The sequence below is a fragment of the Macaca mulatta genome, chromosome 14 (assembly GCF_049350105.2).
Source record: "Macaca mulatta isolate MMU2019108-1 chromosome 14, T2T-MMU8v2.0, whole genome shotgun sequence".
NCBI classification, from domain to species: domain Eukaryota; kingdom Metazoa; phylum Chordata; class Mammalia; order Primates; family Cercopithecidae; genus Macaca; species Macaca mulatta.
In genome coordinates, this window is record NC_133419.1 from 14,124,892 (window position 1) to 14,149,798 (window position 24,907).

At 45.5% G+C, this 24,907-nt stretch overlaps 2 protein-coding genes across 9 annotated transcripts in view; both read right to left on the minus strand.

The window, feature by feature from the left end:
• STX3 (syntaxin 3) overlaps positions 1-6,100 on the minus strand; it is a 48,098-nt gene extending 41,998 nt beyond the window's left edge. For all 8 annotated transcript variants that reach the window (XR_013403782.1, XM_077962784.1, XM_001089614.5 and 5 more), the window contains exon 1: positions 5,913-6,100. Coding sequence is in view for 7 of the 8 variants with exons in the window: in XM_077962784.1 (XP_077818910.1) it covers positions 5,913-5,942 (30 nt within the window). In the remaining variant the exon portion in view is untranslated. The remainder of the gene's footprint in view (positions 1-5,912) is intronic.
• Positions 6,101-13,150: 7,050 nt separating this feature from the next.
• On the minus strand, positions 13,151-14,468 carry OR10V1 (olfactory receptor family 10 subfamily V member 1; the record flags this gene model as incomplete). The annotated part of the gene is given in 4 exon segments (XM_028832931.2): positions 13,151-13,880; positions 13,883-13,998; positions 14,000-14,231; positions 14,234-14,468. Coding segments are annotated over 4 exon segments (801 nt in total), but the record flags the coding sequence as incomplete, so codon positions are not given.
• Between the last annotated feature and the right edge of the window lie 10,439 nt (positions 14,469-24,907).

Below are 24,907 nucleotides of genomic sequence, written 5' to 3' on the forward strand. Positions count from 1 at the left end.
TACAGAATATCCCCATTCATCGGCGGGACAGTTTGGTTTACAGCTTTACAGGCTTTGGGCTGGGAAGGTACAAGAGAGAATGAGACACACGTGATCTCCGCTGTCCCAGAGCACAAGAACTAACAGAGCCAATGGTATCTGCAATTGCAACACCATGTGGCTATTTGTATATACCACCAAAAATAAAGTTTGTGGGGTCCGAGGAAAGGCATGGTCAGTGCTGTCAGCCTGGGAAGCCAGATGACACTGGAACTGAGACTTTGGAGATATGCAGGATTTTGCCAGGAGAAAAATGGAGTAGCTACGTTTTCACCATGGTAGCCACATCTTTGCCTTCATTGTCTTTCTAAATGAGGGGCAACCTTCTACGTCATCTTGGGCTAGGTGTTTTAGGAGCCTTGGAACTCCGTCCCTGAGGATGTACCTGTAAGGTCTGGCTTCATTAGCAAACATATGGGTTCCCTCAGTAAATGTTCCACTTCAGGTACGTAAAGGTTCACCAGCCCACAGGGAATGCAGCAAGAAAAATAAGTCATAATAATGAGTAAAGGATGTTTAAGGGTCAAGCTGTTGTTGATTATAAGAGACAAATGTTTAATACATGCCTACCATGCAGAGTGCTAGGCACTGGGGCTCCAGAGGACTATAACTGAACTACTGTTGCATCAGGCGCATATAGTGCAGTTAGGGAGACGATCAAATAAAGTGTAAGGTGATATGAAGAAGCAAGACACACATGTTCAACTCTTGAGCCCACCACTTCCCAAATGGGGATCTCAGTCAAACCTGAGCCTCAATTCCTTCACTTGTAAAGTGAGAATAATATCCCAATTCCTTTGCTTGTAAAATGAGAATAATACAAAAACCCACTTTGCCTTGCAGGGTTGAGAGAATTAGAGACAAGGTATGTAAGGTATGTAGCACAAGTCTGTCCAATAGTAGCTGCTCAATAAATGATCATTGTTATTGTACTTGATAGGGTGACAAGAAGTACTAGAAACATTGACCTTAAAGACAAAAGAACCTAGAAGATAAAGGGTCCAACTTATAAAAAGCAGTGGACAGTGGTTTCAAACCCACTCCATGGTAACCAAAAAAAAGAGAGACAAAACAAAACAAAAAACACAACCCACTTCAAAGCAACATGTACCCCATGAGAGCTGCAAGAATGGAGGAGAGTATTCTAGGTTGCAGTTAGAGAACATGACTACCTATAAAGAATGAGTTTTGGAAGATGGGTAGAAATTTTGACAAAAGGCAGGGAGGAAGCTTTGGAGGAGAGAGAGGACAGCATGAACAAGTGTCCCTCCCTTAGCTCCTGCCAATTCCCCCTACTTCCCCCACACTCACAGGAATAAAAATAAAATTAATCCCCTTCTCTCATCCAAGCATTTTCTGGCCTCTGGCTGATGGGGCTGTAATCCCCACTCAATCCCCATCACTCTCAGCTCTGCTTCCCGTCTGCTCACAGAAAAACAGCTCTTCCAGAGAATGAATCCTCCCAGGTACAGAGAAGAGGGGAGGCAGGAATCCTGACTTCTGTGAAATTTTATGACTAGAGAAGGACAGAATCTCAGTGAAGTGCAGATTGGCATGTTAAGGTTCAGTTATGATCCAAAGCACCTGGCACATAAAAGTGGCTCAATAAATATTTATTAACAAATTAAGCTTTAAAGGGGAAGTGCACAGCTCCATGTTTCTGATGGGGTTACAATGTTATCCTAAGGAACTATGATTCCACAAAGATCCCGGAGCTTCCAGTGGGGAAGGAGGCCAACAACAGCCATTTAGGAAGCAGAAAGACACAGAGAGAGTAAAAAGTCAGTCTGGCCTTTAGAGCCCCGGGTGGTTGATTTCATTACTGTGTCCCTATTAGTGCTGGTCTTTGAAGGGTCATTCCATCCACATCATTTCTAGTCCTCTATAGATCAGTCTCTAAGGGGGCCCAAAGGCTTCAGCCTCTATTCCACACATCACTGGCTTCCCCATTACCATCATCTCCTTTTGATTACTGTTGGTCGTCTTGTCATGTACTACATGTCTTTGTTTTCCCTATGTGATCATTTACCCTTTGACACTAGGACTTTGTCAATCCTGCCTAAACCTGATGCCCAGCAGGATGCTAGGCACACAGAGGTCACAAAGCTCTGATCGTGGTGGTCAGCAGGTACTATACACATGCGACTCTGCCGATGCTCCCTTGAGTTTTTTATGTGCTTGATGGTCTATACACCAATGGGAGAGTGATTAAGACAATCGAAGATCCTTGCCTTTCTTGTTAAGCCTCAATTTACTCACTTGTAGAATGAGACTAATAGAAAAACCCACTCCGCTTTGCAGGCTTGAGAGGATTAGATACAAGGTACCTTTACATATCTGGTACATAAAGTACCTTACGTACCTCCAACCACCTTTACATATCTGAAAAGGTCAGATTGGGCTGGAAGAAGCAGCTGAGCTCAATCATTACTTTGTCTTGGGAACCCACCCAAAGCCTCATGCCCATCTCCCATCTTCCAAAGACTGGCCAACAGGGTCTTCCCATAGTTGCTTCTATCACAAGGATGATATCCTCATGTCTATTTCTTCTGTTTCTTCCTACCTGACCACGAACTTTCTAAGGGCCAGGAACATGCGTTTATCACCACTACACTCCAGCATCTAGTGCAAGCACTGGCACACAGTAGGTACTCAGTACTCAGCAAATGTTTACTGAATGAAAACAGGGCCATGCAAAAGATCACTAAAGCAGGAACTGTCTGGACTCAGCAGATTCAAAGTTCAGCTGCTGAGAAGTCAGAGAAAACCACGTCCTGGGATAGGCTAGGTAGAGGCACTGCACATTCCTGGCAAGCCTGTCCTCTGTCACTGAAGAAGCAGGCTGTTGAGGGGGCCCGCCAGGAAGAGCAGTGCAAGAGACCAGGTGAGTCAGGTCTTGTGATCATGGCCTCAGGAAGGGATGCCCTTCTGTGTGGACGCTGCTACCAGCAGGCCAAGACAGAAGAACTCACAATAACAGTGGTGGGTGATTGTCATGGATTATCTCATTTTACCCTCACAATGATCCTATGGGAAAAGGGTGATGATCCACTTTACAGGGGCAACTCTGAGGCCTCAGTCCCTGTAGACTTCAAAGCCTTAGGACAGGCTCACAGACAATTAAGCATTTTAGAAAACCACATATTCTTAAGGTTGGTGAAGGCCTTATATCTCCTAGTTCATCTCCCCTCCAAGAGATGCTCAAATTCCTACAACATTCAACCTCCCAACAAGCTTCTTGCCTCCTTCCCATGCTAGAGGGTGCACCATCTACTCCATCCTTGGGCGGCTCTGTCTACTAAAAATACTTTCTTACAGAGTCCTCATTTCTACCCATCAACCCCATATGTTCTCCTTGTATCTACCCAGAGCAAAGCCAATCTCGGGCACGAAAGCCCTCCAGCTACCGGGAGGCAGTTACCACCTCCCCTCCCCAGGATTTAGAAAGAACACCACAGAAAGAGATTGCATAGGCTGCTCAATGTGCAATCTGTTTCATGAAGGTTGACAAATGCTTCTAATTGATAACGGAAATCAGAGGGAGAAGATGCATATCTTGTTTCAGTGAGGCTGATCCCTGGGAGTCTGGCTGGGGAGAGGGGATAAGAGGAGGGGAACTGACATCAAAATCCACATAAACCTTAACAGTCTTCACAGAAAAACCTATAATAACACCAGAAGGGACTTCTGAGATCAATTAAATTCCTCGTTGTACGAAGGAGGAATTGAGAAGCAGAGAAGTTAAGCGACCCAAAGAAAGACAGTGATCAGAGTCTTGGAACCTGCCACCTGTGTCCCTTTGTCCCGCGCTGCCATGCATCTGCTCCAATACGCTACAGAAGCCACCCTGTGATTTCAGAACAATCCTCCCATAATAACACCATCATCTCCAGTCTCGCTTTCACCACATCCCCAAGAGGGAAGGGGAGGAAACCTATCATTAATTCCATTTTACAGAGGGTAACCATGAGGCACCCAGGAGAGGCAAAGAGACTGGCTCAGGGTTCCCAGGCAAATTAAATTTATTCTTGGAACTGAAAGTTCAGTTAAGACTGTTTGCTAATCGTTGACAATGAGCTACTGCAAGGGGCCATGGAGTATCTTCCTCTGGAAATGGATTTCCTAACAAATGGAAGAGTCTGCTGTTCAGTTTTGTACTTTTTTATGGTTGCCGAATGTGCCGACACAGAGAGATCTTCAAAATCGTACTCTTCTTTTCCTTCTGCCTCCCCAACCAGCGTGCTTCAAGGGAAGGAGCACCGTGGAGAGTGTCAGGAGCCTGGGTCCCTCTCCTGGTGGTGCCCTGCCTGGTTCTGTGTCCTGGGGCATCCCTCCTACCCCGTGAGTACCAGTTTCCCCATCTATAAAACAGGGGCAATAAACTCTGCCCCATCCGTAACCTGGACGCTGTGAGGCTCAGATGACTAAGCACAAGACTGAGGCAGGGAGGCCACTCCCACAATAGGCAACTGTCCCTTCGCTTCTCTCACTTCCCCAGCTCCCTGCCTCCCCTGCAGCGCTGCTACCCAGAACAGGTGAAACAGACGTGAAGGTCTCATCCAAGCAAGGGAGGAAAAGGATAAACTCTTGTAACATCATCCCAACAGTCCCTGACATCTGCATTTTCCATAGAGCAGTCACAGTTATTAGCATATTTCACCATTTATTAAGTCCCCCGTGCCATGCACCATAAAAGTGTTCTTATGCATGTTCTGCTGCTTTTCCACCTCACAACTACCCATTTTACAAACGACAAAACTTAGGCTGGGAGTTTAAGGGATTGCCAGTAAGCAGTGGAGCCAGGAGGTAACCCCAGTTCTAATCCAGTCCAGTGCTTCCCAAACTGTAATGTGCCCGTGAATCACCTGGGGAAATGGATGAATAATTAGATTCTGATTCTGCGGGGCTAGACTGAGGCCTAAGCTGCTATACTTGTAACACGCTCCAAAGTACATGGACTAAATAAACTCCTGAGTATCAAGGGCGAGATTTTAATTCTATTAAGGTAGAACCTGTGCCACTGAATCTTCAAGGCTTAGCACTGGACCTCCCCCATAGAATACACTCAATAATTATGTACTGAATGAGTCAATGAGTATCTGGCTTAAAAACCCATGCGTTAACCCTTCTCTGTATCAAGTTCCATTGCATCATCAGATCCTCCCAACAAATTCCTTGGGTATGATCACTCCCATTTGACAGACAAGGAAACAGAGACTTAGAGTAAGTAGCCTAAGGCTTTACAGCTTTTGCACAGCCAAGGCTGGAGGCAGTCTATCTTCAGATCCTTGGACCTAACCACAGCTGTTCCAAAAGATGCGGCGGCGGAGGGGGAATAATGACACGTGGAGATAACAATTACAGACCACCGGTTGGAGAGCAGCTGACGCATCCCAGCATGTGACCGGCTCACAGCTCCAGAGGTCACCAGGGAGCTCTGAGCTGCTCTCTTGAGGAAGGGGCAGCCAGGCCTGGAGCCCCTCAGGAGGCAAACAGGAAAGGGAGGAGGCTGGTCCTGGGCACAGTGCCAGGCAGCAGTGGGCAGGTGATGATGGGACCCCTGACCTCATGGTGAGCCCTGCCAGGCCCCAAGCACCCTCTTCGGGAACCAGCTCTGGACAGACACTGTCCAGCTTGCGGGGTGGGAGGGTTAGAGGCGTTCAGGAAAATCATTGCCTAACGATGAATCACCCGGCACATGACCCCGCAGGGGAGGGTAGGGGAGGGTGCGGAACCGGCGCTGGAAGCGGTGGGGGATTGGGGAGGGCAAACCTCGGGCTCTGGCCCCCTCCAGCCTCGACTTGGGGAGCAAAGGGAAGCCCCTCTCCTACGCAGCACCCCTCCTGGCAGCCCCCGCCTGCAGCGAAACTCACGGCCTTCAGCTGCTCCAGCCGGTCCTTCATCCTGGAGCCCAGGCGCCCGGAGGCAGGTAGCGCGTCCCAGGTGAGCGCGTCCCAGGTGAGCTGCCGGAAGCGGCGGCCGGGCCCGCCGGGGCGAAGAAGCTGGAGGCGCAGGCGGCGGCGGGCGGTGGCCGCTAGCTAGGAGGAGCGTCCGAGGCCACGGGAGGCTCCGCCGCGCCGCCCCCTCCGCCCCCACCGGCGCCGCGCGCTCCAAATCCGGCTCCCGAGCCCGCGCCGGCGCAGCGGTGATCCGCCCGGGACCCGCCCCTACCTGGCCGCGCCCAGCGCTCCTTCTTAAAGGGCCCGTGTCCCGCCACAGCCCGGCCGCCCGGAGCGTCTGCAAACACCCCTTCCCTAACCAGAGAGCCCTCCAGACACGCGTGGAGTCCGGGGAGAGGCCCCTGCACCGGCGGATCCTGCCGCAGGGCCGAGGGAGAGCAAGAGCGACTGTCCGGCTGCGGTCATTCGCTGTCTGTGCCGGGCTCCTAGCTAGGATCCAGTTCTTAGCCGACTCGTTGCTAGGCGGGGACAAGCTCCCGAAAACAAATAAGCCAATATGATGTGGGCTACATTGGGTGACAGTCGAGTGTTCTAAAAATATCCTGCCAGGGGGAAGGCATTCCGAGTAGCGGGATCCCGCGCAGCCTCAGGGCTGCTGGCACTGAAAGTGGGGGTATGGGGGAGGTGTCCAGAGGAAAGACCTGGAGATCTGGAGATACAGGACGGTCAGGGTGGTCCGAGAATTTTGATCTTTTGCTTGTTGGAAATCGGGACCGCACCGAGAAACGTGAAGACACTTGGCACTCACAAGTTGCATATGTTTGGGAAAGCATCGTTTCTCAAGAGGACCCCTTTCCCATGTCTGTAAATCAGAGATGATACCCACTTCGTAGTTTGCTGTGAAGCCTGTGAGCGAGGAGGGGCTTTAAAATACAGAGCTTTGCACTGGAGCGTTCCCCCTCCTCGCGCTGCCTGCGCGGTGTGCAGGTAGTTCCCAGGCGGTTTCTGCTTCCGAAAAGCAGATCGTCCCTTTATCTCGTCTTCTCCCCGCCTCTCCTTCTCCCTACCCAATCTGTCTTCTTGGGAACAAATGACACATTTATCAGAGTGGAGCTCCACAAACGGGACTGGCGAGCCCAAGATTTAATTTTGAAGAATAGAATCTGCTCTGTGCTTTCAGGTTAAAAGACTGTAAATAGCTTTGTAATTCTAGCAGTACTTTGCCCTCTTATGCCATCTAAATGCGTGCTCCCTGCTGACCTCATCGGCTCCCATAAAGATAGGTGCGTATGGCAGAGGTCGAGCTTTGAGCCGGCCCCGCGGGTCTCAGCCCTAGTCCTTTCTCGCGTCCCGCACACTTCCTTCTGCCGGCTGTGCTCGCTGGGCAGGGTGGCCCCGCCTTAGTACCGGAGGGCTTCCGCGCCCCCTGGTGGTCATACTAGGAAAGGCGAGTAGATCAGAAATACTGTCCCACCTCCTTCCCCTAACACATTTTTGGGGAATTTGAGGGGTTGTTTGTTTTTTAGACAGAGTCTCGTTCCGTTGCCCAAGTTGAGTGCAGTGGCGCGATCACGGCTCTCTGAAGTCTCGATGCCCTGGGCCCAAGCCATCCTCCCATTTCAGCCTCCCAAGTAGCTGGAATTACAGGCGTGCGCCACTACAACTGGCTAATTTTTGTGTTTTTTTTTGTAGAGATGGGGTTTCGCCACGTTGCCCAGGCTGGTCTGGAACTCCTGTACTCAAGCGATCCGCCCGCCTCGGCCTCTCGAAGTGCTGGGATTACAGGCGTGCGCCACTGCACCCTGCCCCTTAACACATTTTTGTTAGTGGGGATAGGTAGGTCCCCGCGCTTCAGGAAAATAGAGTCTTCTGAGAGAAGCTGAGATATGAACAACCCTTCACGTTAGGAATCTGAAAAGGACCATTGGGGTTGGAGTAAGAAATTTTTCTTTCTACAGCAGGAATCAAGGGTGGCCTGTCAGCCTCTGCTCAGAGGTTTCCTGTTACAGGATACTTGTTTTGAAAAGAGTAAAATCATGACTCCCCTGCAAACACAAAATGTACACACATCAAAGACTTTAATGAATTAAAGGAGGAGACCAGTAAAGGGCTAGCCCTGTCCAGAGGAAAACACAAACAGTACACACATATATAGGCAATCAGGAATGCTGAAACGAACATGTTAATAAATGCACAACTGGCCGGGTGCGGTGGCTCACGCCTGTAATCCCAGCACTGTGGGAGGCTGAGGCAGGCCGATCACTTGAAGTTAGGAGTTCGAGACCAGCCTGGCCAACATCGCAAAACCTCATCTCTACTAAAAATACAAAAAATTAGCCGGGTGTGATAGCTCGCGCCTATAAATCCCAGCTACTCGGGAGGCTGACACAGAAGAATCTCTGGAACCTGGGAAGCAAAGGTTGTGGTGAACTGAGATCACACCACTGCGCTCCAGCCTGGACAACAGAGCAAAATTCTGTCTTGAAAAAAATTTTTTAATAAAAATAAATAAATAAATAATGCAGAACTGGCCTCCCGAGTGCTGGGAGAGCAATTGCACTTCTACCAGGCAAAATTCATTTGCATCTCTATGGACAAGCATCATCGGCATTCCTATGAATTTTCTGCAACTTACCGAATTGGAAAATAGCTGCAAGATTTTATAAGGCGCAAATCATTTAAAAATCAGGTAATCCAGAAAGGTGCTTTAGATCAGGCCTAGTATGCCATAGGACACCCAATAATTTTTGGAGTTTTTGCCATTTTAACTTTTTTAGTTTTTCCAGACATTCCCAAGGTGGCATCTTCCATAGTTACACAGTTTCAACTGTGTTAAAAGTTCTTTGTCGGCTTGAGCAACATAGTGAGACCCCATTTCTACAAAACATACACAAATTGAGCCGAGCGCAGTCACTCACGCCTGTAGTCCTAGCACTTTGGAAGGCCGAGGCGGGTGGATCACCCAAGGTCAGGAGTTCAAGACCAGCCTGGCCAACATGGCAAAACCCAGTCTCTACTAAAAATACAAAAATTAGCCAGGCCTGGTGGTGGGTGCCTGTAATTCCAGCTACTCGGGAGGCTGAGGCAGGAGAATTGCTTCAATCTGGTGCAGGGTAGGGGAGCGGAGACTGCAGTGAGCAGAGATCACACCACTTCACTCCAGCCTGGGTGAAAGGGCAAGACTCTATCTCAAACAAACAAATGAAAATGGGCTGGGTCCAGTGGCTCACACCTGCACTTTGGGAGGCCAAGAAGGGTGGATCACTTGAGCCCAGGAGTCAAGACCAGCCTGGTCAAAATAGTGAGACCCCTATCTCTAAAAAAGAAAAATTTTTTAATTAGCCAGGTAGGCCGGGCACGGCGGCTCACGCCTGTAATCCCAGCACTTTGGGAGGCCGAGGCAGGTGGATCATGAGGTCAGGAGATCGAGACCATCCTGGCCAACATGGTGAAACCCTGTCTCTACTAAAAATACAAAAATTAGCTGGGCGTGGTGGTGTGTGCTTGTGGTGGTGTGTGCTTGTAATCCCAGCTACTTGGGAGGCTGAGGCAGGAGAATTGCTTGAACCCGGGAGGCAAAGGTTGCAATGAGGTGAGATCGCGCCACTACATTCCAGCCTGGCGACAGAGCAAGACTCCGTCTCAAAAAAATAAAAAAAATAAAATAAAATAAAATAATTAGCCAGGTATAGTGGTGCACACATGTAGTCCCCAGCTACTCCGCAGGTTGAGGTGCAGGATTGCTTGAGCCCAGAATTTCGAGGCGACAGTGAGCTATGATCACGCCACTGCACTCCAGGCTGGCTGACAGAGAGAGACCTGTCTCAAAAAAAAAAAAAAAATTAAAAGTATATGTATTCCTTTAAAAAGAGTAACAGGGTATTCATAATGAAGCACAGGTAAAGGGCAATTGGATAATTGTGGCTTTAAACTCCTGTAATTAAAGAAATAAGCCATCTAATGTGAGTATTTCCTCATTTGAATGTTTGAATAGCCATACTGAATTTTACTGCACTTTTATAACTTTGTTTTGTTCTGATATCTCATGATCACTCAGGGAGGGAGTCAGGGTAGATATTACTATCCCCATGTTATTACAAATTAAATTAAGTGCAGAGAAATAAGATGATTTCCCCAAGTTCACATAGCATGCTGATAGACACGCTGCAAAAGGCAGTGGTTGCCTGCCTAGGCTGTGGAGCCAAACTGCCCAGGTCAATTCTCAGTTCTATCACTAACGGTTGTGTGACCTTCGGCAATTGATTTAATGCCCGTGTGCCTCAATGTCCTTATCCGTAAGCACAGATAATAATAATGCCCATCTCAGCCGGGTGTGGTGGCTCACACCTGTAATCCCAGCACTTTGGGAGGCCAAGGCAGGTGGATCACTTGAGGCCAGGAGCTCAAGACCAGCCTGTCCAACATGTGAAACCCTGTCTCTACTAAAAATACAAAAATTAGCCAAGCCTGGTGGTTCATGCCTGTAATCCCAGCTACTGGGGCGGCCAAGGCATGAGAATTGCTTGAATCTGGGAAGAGGAGGTTGCAGTGAGCCAAGATTGCACCACTGCACTATAGCCTGGGTGACAGAGCGATACTCTGTCTCAAAAAACTAATAATAATAAATAATAACAATAATAGTACCCATCTCATGGATTTTTGTGAAGATAAGTGAGTTATATATATGAGAATTGTTAATTCCCTAATTCAATCACTTTTTAAAAGTCTGCTAACCAATTACAACTGCACTGCTTTCTCAGAGAGCATGGGGAACTGAGAAATGCCTGGAATATTTCATTCACAGATACAATAATAACCATTGGTATTCAGAGTCAGCATTTTCCAACATAAGTTCAGCATTCTCCAACATAATGCAGCATTTATCAACATAAGTTCAACAACACAACCCATTTCAAGACATCCTCCAAGGGAAAAAGAGTTTGGAAAACATGGTAAAATACATCCCTCAGCTTAGGGAATCATGACTGCACGTTTGCATCTTACAGGCTCTGAGTAAACCTATGGTAAAATACTAACTTCACTTTGATCAGCACAGTATTCATCACACTTATTTGGCCATATAGCATTTATTTCATGGAAACCCCTGTTATCCAGAGAGCTAGAGTCCTACAGATAATACTGACCCAGTAGAATATTGCCATAGAAGATAGGAAGGGTAGCAAATATCTATGAATAAACCAAAAAAGATTCTTCTGGTTCTTTTCTGTTAAAGAGGGCAAAATTCCAATTCTATAGAATATGGATTATGTTTTTTGTCTTTTGGGCTTGTGATACTCTTTCAGAAAAACAAAACTTATAGCACCCTTTTCATACTTTTCCAGATAAGGAAACAGAGACCAAGGGAGACGATTTCCCGTTCTTGCATCTTCCAGTTTCCTCCTTCAGAAGTGCCCTTCCTGCTCCTCTTTGCACAGCTCAAGAGCTGGAAACCTGTCAGGGTGCAGCTCAAATGCCACCTTCCCCCATCAGACTCGCCTTGATTCCCTTCACTGTCCTTTCTCTGAAATTTCATAGTCTTATATCACGTGGACCTTGGTGTGACTGTGGTGTGAGTTCTTGAATCTTACTAAACCTTTAACTTCCTTCAAGACAGGTGCTGCTTCTTACTTTTCTGCTTCCTGATCCAATCACAAGTGGGAACATAGTACATAGTAGAGTTAAATAAAGAGTTGTTTACTAGCCGGGCGCGGTGGCTCAAGCCTGTAATCCCAGCACTTTGGGAGGCCGAGACGGGCGGATCACGAGGTCAGGAGATCGAGACCATCCTGTCTAACACGGTGAAACCCCGTCTCTACTAAAAAATACAAAAAACTAGCCGGGCGAGGTGGCGGGCACCTGTAGTCCCAGCTACTCGGGAGGCTGAGGCAGGAGAATGGCGTGAACCCGGGAGGCGGAGCTTGCAGTGAGCTGAGATCCGGCCACTGCACTCCAGCCTGGACGACAGAGCGAGACTCCGTCTCAAAAAAAAAAAAAAAAAGAGTTGTTTACTGTCTTTTGAGTATTGTTGAATAAATAAATCACTAAATAGTCAATGGGTAAAACAATAAATGAGCTTCCCAAACTCTACAAAAAACATCATAAGCCACGGATACACTGATAACCATTTGCTGGCGACAACTGACGGTGACAAAAATGACCATCATTCTACTCAGACTGCTCGGTCATGGTAATGAGTCCTTTCCACCCCCACTATCCAGTCAGTGTTTATCTTCACTTAATTAGCTTTGCTCTACTTTAATACAGATTTGAACCATCACGCGCCGTCCCATACCCAAAGAGGCTCAAACAATAAAGCAGTTTTTACATATTATGCATACTTAGCCTGGTATAGACAGAAAAGGAGAACATGAGATATGTGTAAGAGAGACAAAGAGAAGGAAAGAGAAATGAGAAGGAGAAGGAGAAGAAGGAGAAGTGGGGAGGAGGAGGAAGAGGAGGGGGAGAAAGGAAGGGAGAAAGGGGAGGGGAATAAAAAGTCATGGGGAGAACATTTCAGAGACAGACTGATACAGAGTCAGAGATTTATATGAAGACCAATAAGCTCTGGTATAAACGTAAGAAAAGAGGTCGGGTGTGGTGGCTCACACCTGTAATCCCAGCACTTTGGGAGGTCAAGGTGGGCAGATCAACCGAGGTTAGGAGTTTGAGACCAGCCTGAACAACATGGTAAAACCCCGTCTCTACTAAAAATACAAAAATTAGCCAGGTGTGGTGGTGTGGCACCTGTAGTCCCAGCTACTTGGGAGGCTGAGGTGGGAGAATGCTTGAACCTGGGGGACGGAGGCTGCAGTGAGCCAAGATTGCACCACTGCACTCCAGCCTGGGCAACACAGTAAGACTCTTAGCTCAAAAAAAAAGAAAAGAGAAGCTACCCAAACCCCAAACCTTCAGTATTTTCCCCATCACCTTTCCCTGGAATAGAAATTAGGATGAAAGATTATTAATTAAAAAAAAAAAGCACAAACTCAGTGGTCTCAGTTTCATTTGAATCCTATTCCTGGCTTAGCCCCTGCCCGCATGTGCACTGTTTGGACCCGCTGAGAACCTGAGAACAACATCTGGAGATAAATCCAACGTAGGGCAGATTTTATATGATGGTGAAGATGGCAATAACCACATTTACTGCCATATCTCCCTTTTTATTTATTTATTTTTTTTAGATAGAGTCTCGCTCTTGTTGTCCAGGCTGGAGTGCAGTGGCGCAATCTTGGCTCACTGCAACCTCTGCCTCCCCCGGGTTCAAGGGATTCTCCTGTCTCATCCTCCCAAGTAGCTGGGATTACAGGCACCCGCCACCACGCCAGGCTAATTTTTGTATTTTTAGTAGAAATGGGGTTTCACCAGGTTGGCCAGGCTGGTTTTGAACTCCTGACCTCAGGTGATCCACCCACCTCGACCTCCTAAAGTGCTGGGATTACAGGCATGAGCCACTGCGCCCCGCCCATATCTCCCTTTAACAGTCACAAAGTATTTTCACTGAATATATATCTATTTATCCTCAGAAGTAACCCCAGAATTTAGATCCCACAGCTATTTTAATCTCTATTTTAGAGGTAAAGAACCTGAGGCTGGGAAATGGAAAACGATTTTTTAAAAATATAACTAAGAAGTAACAGTATAAAACACAATCAACTGTTGTCCCTTATCTTTCTGGCAGTATGCCATGTGTCTCCACCCAGCGGTGTTGAAGAGCGGCATGTGTTTAGAGGAGCAGGACCCTCGTCATTGCTCTCTTCAAAGCATCCTTAAGTTCTCTGTTCCTCATGCTGTAGATCAAGGGGTTAAGCACAGGGGTAATGAAGGTGTAAACCACAGATACTACCTGGCCACTCTCAGGATAGTAGCTAGAGCTGGGACACAAGAAGATGAGGCTTGTACATCCATCCTGGAGGAGAACTACAGTCAGGCGGGAGGAAAGATGGATAAGGCCTTGTGCCTCCCCTCTGCAGAGTGGATCTTCAGGATGGCAGCCATGATGAAGACATAGCAGAGAGTGATGAGCAGGAAGGGGATGGTGAGAATGGTCATGCTGACCACAGAGTGGCTTATGGACCCAGGTGTCTGCACAGGCCAGTCTCATGACAGGGAAGACATCACAGTAGAACTTTTCTTTGCTGCTGCATAAAGGGAGTTGGAAGATAAGCATGGTCAGCTGCATGGCTAAGAAGAACCCCAGCAGCAGAGACCCCCGGGCCAGCTGGACACACAGTCTCCAGCTCATGATGAGGCCGTAACGGAGAGGATGACAGATGGCCACAAACCAGTCAAAGGCATGACGGCCAGCAGGATACAGTCAGCACTTCCCAGGAAGATGAAGAAGAACATGTGGGCTCCACAGCCGGGCAGGGAAATGGGGTTTCTCCCCATGGACAGGACGTTGCCCAGAGTCAAAGGGGCAATGGTGAAAAGGTAGATCTCCAGAGCTGCAAAGTTTGCCAGGAAGAAGTACGTGGAGACTGGGCATGGTAGCTCATGACTGTAATCCCAGCATTTTGGGAGGCAGAGGCGGGCGGATCACCTGAGGTCAGGAGTCCAAGACCAGCCTGGTCAACATGGTGAAACCCCATCTCTACTAAAAATACAAAAATTAGCTGGGTGTGGTGGTATGCCCCTGTAATCCCAGCTTCTGGGAAGGCTGAGGCAGGAGAATTGCTTGAACCCAGCAGATGGAGTTGTAGTGAGCTGAGATCAAGCCACTGCACTCCAGCCTGGGTGACAAAGTGAGACCCTGCCTTTAAAACAACAAAACAAAAAAACAAACAAACAACAACAAAAAAAAAACTGCATGATTTTAATGGCTGAATAATATTCCATTGTATGTATATGCTACCTTTTGTTTACCCATTCTTCTGCTCACAGACACTGAACTATTTCCACTTTTTGGCTACTTTGAATAAGGCTGCTAGGAATGAACATTGGTGCACAAATACCTCTTTGAGTCAGCACTGAAATTTCAAACACACTATACCATTCCCAGACCACAAAGCCCTCTACTTCGATCTCTTGCCTGGTTGTCAAGAGTACAGCCTCTAGTCTAGGTTCTAATTCCTGATCTGATTGACCAAGGGTATGACCTTGGACAACTTGTTGAAGCTTTCTGCTGCAATTTCTTTATCTATAAATATAACAATAGGACACAGCTCAAAAAAATTGTTGTGAGAATAAGTGTATCTGGCTCCCAGTAAGTTCTTCATAAATGTTAGCAATAATCATTAATACTACGAAGTGAACTTCCTGGGAAATGTCTCAGGATATGCTAGGGAGGCTGAATGTTGCCTCCCTGGTTCCCTTTTCCCACCTCATAGGAAACAGGGGATGTAGGGAGAAATTCCACAGCTAGACCACCTGGGTCCCATATTTTGGGGTTTTTACCAAAGCGTTTTTGTCTGTGGATAATTGCTAGTTGACCTTTCTGTGGGGGGAGTGAGGCCTGGGACCCCCTAGTTCACCATTTATTGATGTCACTCATAATGTCTGTTTTGAAGACTTACTTGTTGTTAGTATCATTGGCATATAATGCCACTTCATTAGCTCCAGGAGGTTAAGCTACTGTGAATGTTTCAATTCATTTGTAACTCTACACCAGGAAGTCCCTCACAGGGTTAGGAAATCTCAAAGTCCGTAGGGTTCACTGGTCCATTTCCCAGGGTTTAGACCACATAGCAGCCCAATCAGCCCGATCTTCCCTTTACCCTTCCTTGTCTTCTGCCCAGAGAGGCTGATGATCACATTCTTACCTGAAGCTGAGTAGAGCCCAAAGTAGAATCTTCTTACTATCTTGGGAACTGTGGAGTCGAATCTTGGATAAACCACCCTTCACCAAGGGAAGCACACGTTTAGATTCTGTTAGTCCTTTCCTGCTGCTGCTTCAAAAGAGAAGGCTGTGGGGCTTTCATTGTAGGTTCACTCTCAGTTCTGTCTCCTTCTCATATCATTTCTGGAGAATTCCCTGCCTACTTTGGTTCAGTAAAGCCCCAAGAGGATAACTTAGCTTTCAACTTGACCATCCCCAGTAGGGTTAATGTTTGAACACAAATAGGAATTGTTTAAAGACAAGATAGTCTAAACTGGTTTAATTGCTACTAGACATATATATATATATATATATATATATATATATGTACATATATATACATACACATATACACACACATATGAATATATGTCTCTCATATATATATATATTTGAGACACAGTCTTGCTCTGTTGCCCAGGCTGGAGTGCAGTGGTGCGATCTTAGCTCACTGCAGCCACCACCTACCGGGTTCAAGCAATTCTCCTGTCTCAGCCTCCCAAGTAGCTGGGACTACAGGTGCACACCACCACGCCCAGCTAAGTTTTGTTTTTTAATAAAGATGGGGTTTCACCATATTGGTCAGGCTGGTCTCAAACTCCTGACCTCAGGTGATCCACCCACCTCGGCCTCCCAAAGTGCTGGGATTAAAGGCGTGAGCCACCGTGCCCAGGCTAGACTTAGCTAGCTATATTTTAATCATTGCTTAAGTTTTTATTCTCCACATTTAAGATAGTTTGGCAAGATAGCCAGCTTTAGCTTATCAAAGCAGAGGCCAATTTTGTGCACCTAGACAAATCTCAGAATCATTAAATTTCAGCCAAGTGTCTCCTGTTAAATGAAGCTTAATTCTGATACATACGCTTTCCCCCACCCTCCTCCAAGAAGGAAAAATTATTCCATGCTTCATGCTCTGCACTGGCTTTGTGCCTGCCCCAACTACAGCAGTTATCACTCTGTGCTATTATGGGACTTGTTGCTCCACCTCTACCAGGATAGGTCCTCAACGAGAGTAACTAATTTAACTAGGTATTGCATTGCATTTTCTCGTGTGGTGCTAACCATATAGCACACATTTAGCACTGATTGCAGAACATTATATCATTGGACATTCCTTCATTCATTCATCTAATGTTGTTCAAGACCATACATACTTTCTATAACTGAAGTGTTTTATGCAAACTGCTGATATTGATACCTGGTCAAGATTGTATAAAATATACAAAATAGGTCAGGGGTGGTGGCTTATACATGCAATGTCAGCAATCTCGGAGGCTGGGGCAGAAAGATCACTTGAGCCCAGGAGTTTGAGACCAGCCTGGGCAACATAGCAAGACCTTATCTCTACAAAAAAAAAAAAAAAATTATTTTAAATTAGCCCGTTGTGGTGGTGCACACCTGTAGTCCCAGCTACATGGAAGACTGAGATGAGAGGATCCTCTGAGCCTAGGAGTTTGATGCTGCAGTGAGCTATGATGACATCACTGCACTCCAGCATGGGTGACAGAGTGAAACCCTATCTCTTAAAAAATAAATAAATAAATAAAATTTCCAAACTTGCATTATTCATGAACAACCTTCATGATTTATGTTTTATCTCAGTTATTGATATTATTAACTTAACATTTTTCTTAAATTCAACTCACTCACTTTTTGTGACATAACATTGTGTATTGTACTGTTTATATATATTTTATCCCTCACTTTTAAATAAATACAAAAGATGTTTAAATCCTTATTCATGTAGAACCTAAAACTTTCACTTCTAATACCAATAGCTCTGAAAACTCTGGAATCATTGTTGAAGAGAAGGACCTGTAAGTCCTTACACCGGTAAGGGGGTGTATGTGTGTGTGTGTGTGTGTGAGAGAAAGAGAGAGAGAGGAAGAAGTTTGGCAGGAGTTTTTCAAAGCAGTCTTGAAAAAAATACAAAACCTTTCCTTTTCTTCTAGAATCAGACTCCAGGGAGTTTGGAAGAGAAAGTGATGGGATCCCAGGTGACTATGAGGCTATTACTATGATCAATGCATCATTTTCTCCCACATTCCCCGTTGATTTACTGAGAGCCTCTAGCTGACCCCATCACTTCAACCTGAGTCTCCCAAATGCAACCACGAACCCCAGTGGACACAGTTGGCAAGTATGGGCTGTGTCTGGATGGCTTGAATAGGGGCCCAGCCAAGCTTGCTATTGATAAATGAGGCCTCAGCAAACACCTACATCTCCCCTCTCTAAGAAGAGTAAGTATTTACACTCCAGTAAATGTTCTATGCCCCCAAAGATCTTTTTATTTGTTTTTATTTCTATTTATTTATCCATGTATCTACTTATTTTAGAGATGGGGTCTCACTATGTTGCCCAGGCTGGTCTTGAACTCCTGGGCTCAAGCAATCTTCCTGCCTCTGAGTCCTGGATTGCTTCAAATTACAGGTATGAGCCACTGCTAAAAACTGAGTGAGGAGTGAATTTCACTTCAAAAAATTATTAAATCATTGGATTTTTACTGTTTTTTTCTTGAAATTTTTTGGTTTCTAGGTCAAACTTACCTGGGTAACAATCAAACCTTAAAATATATCTAAAGGAATTGTGTTCAGTAATGCAAAGATGGACACGAGTCTAACAATTTGCATTTTCAGTTTGCTCTCGGGCCAGGTGCCCAACACTTTGGGAGGAGAGATGAGAGGATTGCTTGCATCCAGGAGACCAGCCTAGGTCACATAGTGAGACCCCATCGCTACAAAAAAAAAAAAAAATTAGTCGAGTCTGGTGACATGCACCTGTAGTTCCAGCTACTCAGGGGGCTGAAATGGAAGGATCGCTTGAACTCAGGAGTTAAAGACTGCAGTGAGCTGTGATCACGCCACTGCACTCCAGTCTGAGTGACAGGGCAAGATCCTCTCTCAAAAAACCAACCAAACAAACAAACGAAAAACAATTTGCTTATGAGTTGACTTCTACAGCCTGGATTCTGTTACAGTAGACTTATTTCATTCAGAGCTAAAGGACCATTCCACCTATTACCATTTCCTTAAGTCTTTGCTGTTGGTTATTTACATAACCATTTCTCTGAAAATATTCCCAGAAGATTGTCTTCACTGGGCTAAATTCATAGGTGGTTAAAGAAAGAGTTCTCATGATCAAATGTTTTAGGAAGCTTTAACCCTACAAAGATTGTTTCATTCTAGGACGTCCCAGATGAAGTGCATGTCAGTCTTCAAGAGGAAAACAGCGTTAGGATGCACTTTTCTTCCTCTTAGCCACGAAACTCTTTTTTACCAGTCATTTGAGGAAAGTAGGCACCTGAAAGTAAGCCAGCATTTTAAGAAATGCTGATTTATTCTGTTCTAGAAGAGAAGATGATACAAGCTCTTACGGTAACTCCTTTTCAGCAGCATTTGAGAATTCTGATATCTCGTGGCTACTGGAACTTGACACACTTGCCTTCTTAGTTAATAGTCACCTAAATAATGTAAATGCATTTCAGAAAAAAAAAAGAGAAATGGATTTTGTTTGTAGGAAGCAACAGAATCAAGACCCAAGTCATCTGAGATCAGACTTAGCAATTTACATAGGACTATTAGGTCCACAGTCTCATTTGATGGTACTTTCTTTTTTTTTTTTTTTTTGGACAGGGTTGGCTGTGTCGCCCAGGCTGAAGTGCAGTGGAGCGATCTCAGCTCACTGTAAGCTCCGCCTCCCAGGTTCAAGCTATTCTCCTGCCTCAGCCTCCTGAGTAGCTGGGACTACAGGCGCCCGCCACCATGCCCGGCTAATTTTTTGTATTTTTAGTGGAGGCGGGGTTTCACTGTGTTAGCCAGAATGGTCTCCATCTCCTGACCTCATGATCTGCCCGCCTCCGCCTCCCAAAGTGCTGGGATTACAGGCGCGAGCCACAGCGCCCGGCCTTGATGGTACTTTCAACAGGCCTCACAAGCAGGATGATTTTAGAGATGAAAAAAGACACTGTGTCTTCACAGCCAGAAAATGGATGCACAGCAACAAAAGGAGAGTTAATAGAATTTACATCAATTCCTGACACTTACATGTCTTTTTTCTCTTAACTTCTGTATGACTTTCTGTATGGTTCATTCAATTTTCTTTTCCAGGTAGAAATAGCTTCTTGATCAACAATATCCAGAAAGAGTCAATATGTTCTGAGCAGCAAGAACCTTGCAATTTCTTCTTTTTTAAAAAGAGCATGCTTGAGTTCCTTCTTCCTCATGCTGCAGATCAAGGGGTTTAGCACAGGAGTGACGCATGTGTCAACCGTAGACATTACCTTGCCCCTCTCACAAGAGAAGATGGAGCTGGGGCACAAATAGGTGAGGCTTGTTCATTGTGCTGGAGGAGAATTAAACCAGGTGGAAGGAGCAGGTGGGCAAAGCCTTGTACCTTCCCTCTGCAGAGCGGATATCAGGATGGCAGCCACAGTGAAGACGTAGGAGCGTGTGATGAGGAGTTAGGAACAATTAGGACATCGACACTGACCATATGATTTTTAACATTTACAAAGTTTCATTTATATTTTATTTCAATCCTATAAAGATACTACTTTACTTAGTCTCTTGGGCAATAGTTAACATTCAGCTCTGCAGATGGCAAAACCACAATGCACAGAGGTGAAATGATTTTTCCAAGTTTGCACGGTTCATCAGTGTCTGATGTGGGCTTTTTTTTTTTTTTTTTAGACGGAGTCTTGCTCTGTCACCCAGGCTGGAGTGCAGTGGCCGGATCTCAGCTCACTGCAAGCTCCGCCTCCCGGGTTCACGCCATTCTCCTGCCTCAGCCTCCAGAGTAGCTGGGACTATAGGCGACCGCCACCTCGCCTGGCTAGTTTTTTGTATTTTTTAGTAGAGACGGGGTTTCACCGTGTTAGCCAGGATGGTCTCGATCTCCTGACCTCGTGATCCGCCCGTCTCGGCCTCCCAAAGAGCTGGGATTACAGGCGTGAGCCACCGCGCCCGGCCCTGATGTGGGATTTTAACCGAGACTTTTGACTTTATATTTAATCTTCCTCCACTAATATGGGTAATCCGCAAAAAGAGACCTTGAGTGTCAGAGGGGGCCCTCCTAAAACTGAGTTACGGCCTGCCAGACATTTTTAGTTTAAAAAAAGAAAGTTGGCTGGGCACGGTGGCTCATGCCTGTAATCCCAGCACTTTGGGAGGCCAAGGTTGGAGGACTGCTTGAGGCTAGGAGTTCAAGACCAACCTGGCCAACAAAGTGAGACCCCATCTCTAAAAGAAAAAAAAAAAAAAGGAAAGTTTTTTTTTTGTTGTTTGTTTGTTTGTTTAATTACTACCTCTATAAACTAGTTAGCCATTCAGACTATTTCCTTCACATAGTTAATGCCACTAGGATTCACTCCAGTGGCTCAGACCAATGAGTAAATAAAGTTAAATTAGAAAATGGGGACTGGGTGCGGTGGCTTACACCCGTAATCCAACACTTTGGGAGGCCAAGGGGGGCAGATCGCCTGAGGTCAGGAGTAGGAGATCAGCATGGCCAACATGGTGAAACCCCATCTCTACTAAAAATACAAAAATTAGTCAGGCATGGTGGCGGGCACCTGTGGTCCCAGCTACTGAGGAGGCTGAGGTAGGAGAATTGCTTGAACCTGGGAGATGGAGGTTGCAGTGAGCTGAGATCATGCCACTGCACTCCAGCCCCGGCAACAGAGCAGAGTTGCCCAGGACTCCATCTCAAAACAACAACAAAAAAAAGAATAGTTACTCCTGCTTGCTTTTGGTGTCCATTTCCATGGAATATCTTTTTCCATCCCTTTACCTTAAATTTATGTGTGTCCTTACTGTTAGGTGAGTCTCTTCAAGACTGCAGAAATTTGGTTGGTGAATTCTTATCCATTCTGCCAATCGGTATCTTCAAAATGGAGCACTGAGGCCATTTACATTCAATGTTAGTATTGAGATATCAAGTACTACTCTATTCATCATGCTATTTCTTGCCTGAATACCTTGTGTTTTTTCATTGTGTTATTGTTATACAGGTCCTGTGAGATTCATGCTTTAAGGAGATTCCATGTTGGTGTATTCTGAGGATTTGTTTCAAGATTTAGAGCTCCTTTTAGCAGTTCTTGTAGTGCTGGCTTGGTAGTGGTGAATTCTTTCAGCATTTTTTTTGGTCTGGAAAATACTTCCTCTTTCCTTCATTTATGAAGCTTACTTTCTCCAGATACAAACTTCTTGGCTGATAATTGTTTTTTTAAGGAGGCTAAAAGTAAGACCCCCAATCCCTTCTAGCTTCTAGAGTTTCTGCTGAGAAATCTGCTGTATCTGATAGGTTTTCCTTTTTAGGTTACCTGATGCTTTTGCCTCACAGCTTTTTTTTTTTTTTTTTTTTGAGGCGGAGTCTCGCTCTGTCGCCCAGGCTGGAGTGCAGTGGCGCGATCTCGGCTCACTGCAAGCTCCGCCTCCCGGGTTCCCGCCATTCTCCTGCCTCAGCCTCCCGAGTAGCTGGGACTACAGGCGCCGCCACCACGTCCGGCTGATTTTTTTTTTTTTTGTATTTTTAGTGGAGACGGGGTTTCATTGTGTTAGCCAGGATGGTCTCGATCTCCTGACCTCGTGATCCGCCCGTCTCGGCCTCCCAAAGTGCTGGGATTACAGGCTTGAGCCACCGCGCCCGGCCGCCTCACAGCTTTTAAGATTCTTTCCTTCGTCTTGACTTTAGATAAACTGATGACCACGTGCCTAGGCTATGATCTTTTTGTGATGAATTTCCCAGGTGTTCTGTGAGCTTCTTGCATTTGGATGTGTAGACCTCTAGCAAGGCTGGGGAAGGTTTCCTTAATTATTCCTTCAAATATGTTTTCCAAACTTTTAGATTTCTTGTATTTCTCAGTAAAACCAATTATTCTTAGGTTTGGATGTTTAACATAGTCCGAAACTTCTCGGAGACCTTGTTCATTTTTCATTTTTTTAAATTCTTTTTTCTTCATCTTTGATAGCTTGGGTTAATTCAAAAGCCTCGTCTTCTAGCTCTAAAGTTCTGTATTTCTTTCTTTTTTTTTTTTTTTTTTTAGATGGAATCTTGCTCTGTCAGCCAGACTGGAGTGCAGTGGTATGATCTTGGCTCAGCTCACTGCAACCCCCCGCCCCCGCCTCCCAGGTTTAAGCAATTCTCCTGCCTCAGCCTCCCAAGTAGCTGGGATTACAGGCATGCGCCACCACACCCAGCTAATTTTTGTGCTTTTAGTAAAGACGGGGTTTTACCATGTTGGCCAGGCTGGTCTTGAACTCCTGATCTCAGGTGATCTGCCCGTCTCAGCCTCCCAAAGTGCTGGGATTACAGGTGTGAGCCATTGCACCAGCCTAAAGTTATTTCCTCTGTTTGTTCTATTGCTGAAACTTCCAGTACATTTTGCATTTATCTAAGTGTGTCCTTGATTTTCAGAAGTTGTGATTGTCTTTTATGTATGTTATCTATTTTACTGAAGAATTTTCCTTTCATATCCTGAACCATGCACCATGTTTTTGATTTATTTAAATTAGACTTCACTTTTCCCTGCTGCCTCCTAGATTAGCTTAATAATTGATCTTCTGAATTCTTTTTCTGGCAATTCAGAGATTTCTTCTTGGTTTGGATCCATTGCTGTTGAGCTGGTATGATCTTTTGGGGGATGTTAAAGAACCCTGTTTTGTCATATTACCAGAATTGTTTTTCTGGTTCCTTCTCATTTGGGTAGACTATGTCAGAGGGAAGATCTGGGATTCAAGGACTGCTGTTCAGATTTTTTTGTCCCCCGAGGTGCTCCCTTGACATGATGCTTTCCCCTTCCCCTATAAATGGGGCTTCCTGAAAGCTGATCTGTAGTAATCATTTTTGCTCTTCTGGGACTAGTCACCCAGTGGAGCTACCAGGCTCTATGCTGGTACTGGGGAGTGTCTGCAGAGTCCTGCGATGGGATCCGTCTTTAGGACTTGCAGCCATGGATACCAGCACCTGCTCCAGTGGAGGTAGCAGGGGAGTGAAATGGACTCTGTGAGGGTCCTTGGTTGTTTTTGTTTAGTGCACTGGTTTTGTGTTGGTTGGCCTCCAGGCAACACCATGGAATACTACTCAGCCATAAAAAGGAATGAATTAATGGCATTCACAGCAACATGGATGGAATTGGAGACTATTATTCTAAGTGAAGTACCTCAGGAATGGAAAACCAAATATCATATGTTCTCACTTGTATATGAGAGTTAAGCTATGAGGGCGCAAAAGCATGAGACTGATGCATTGGACTTTTGGGACTCGGGGGAAAGGGTGCGGGGTGGTGAGGGATAAAAGACTACACATTGGGTACAGTGTACACTGCTTAGGTGATGGGTGCACCAAAATCTCAGAAATCACCGCTAAAGAACTTATTCATGTAACCAAACACCACCTATTCCCCCAAAAATGTATTGAAATAAAAACATTTTTTAAAGAAATGAAAATCAATCATGTCCAAACCTTGTACACTAAATGTGAAACTTCTTACTCATTATTATTGCAGAATATAGGTGTTCCCGCTCTTGGGGAGAAACTATAATCAGAAATTTTCTCTTTTCCAATTCCTATCAAGATCCTGGTTGAGTAAAACAGTGTTCGTGGAGCATTTCTTGAAATACTTGCTGGCTAATCAGGCTCTAAAAGTTTAGGTTTATTCCCTAAAATCAAGTTAGACAATCAAATAGCTGTATCCTTTTACCGATTGTGATGGCCCATTCCAGAACTGCTCAAAGTGCCTTGTATGTCAATGACACACCATTAGCCTACATTGAGAATTAATGGTTAAGGTCACAGGCTCTGGAGTGAGGCTGAGCCAGCACTTAGTACCTGTATAATCTTGGGAAATTTGCTTACTCTCTCTGAGCCTCAGTTCTTTATGTGTAAAATGGGAATGATAATTGTTCCTACTCCATAAGATTTTGTGGAATCAAATGAGTTAACATGTTAACTAAGCACCTAAAACAATGTCTGATACATACTTAAATGCCCAATAAAAGACAGCTAGTGTTATTATCATTGTTGATGTGTTTTAATATATGGTATATTCTCCTTTGAAAACTGTAGGAAAAGACCCTTTTACATCAAAAGTTATGCCAAAAAACTTAGATTTCTTCATATACTTGTATGTTATTATATGACTTTAAAATTCTCAAAT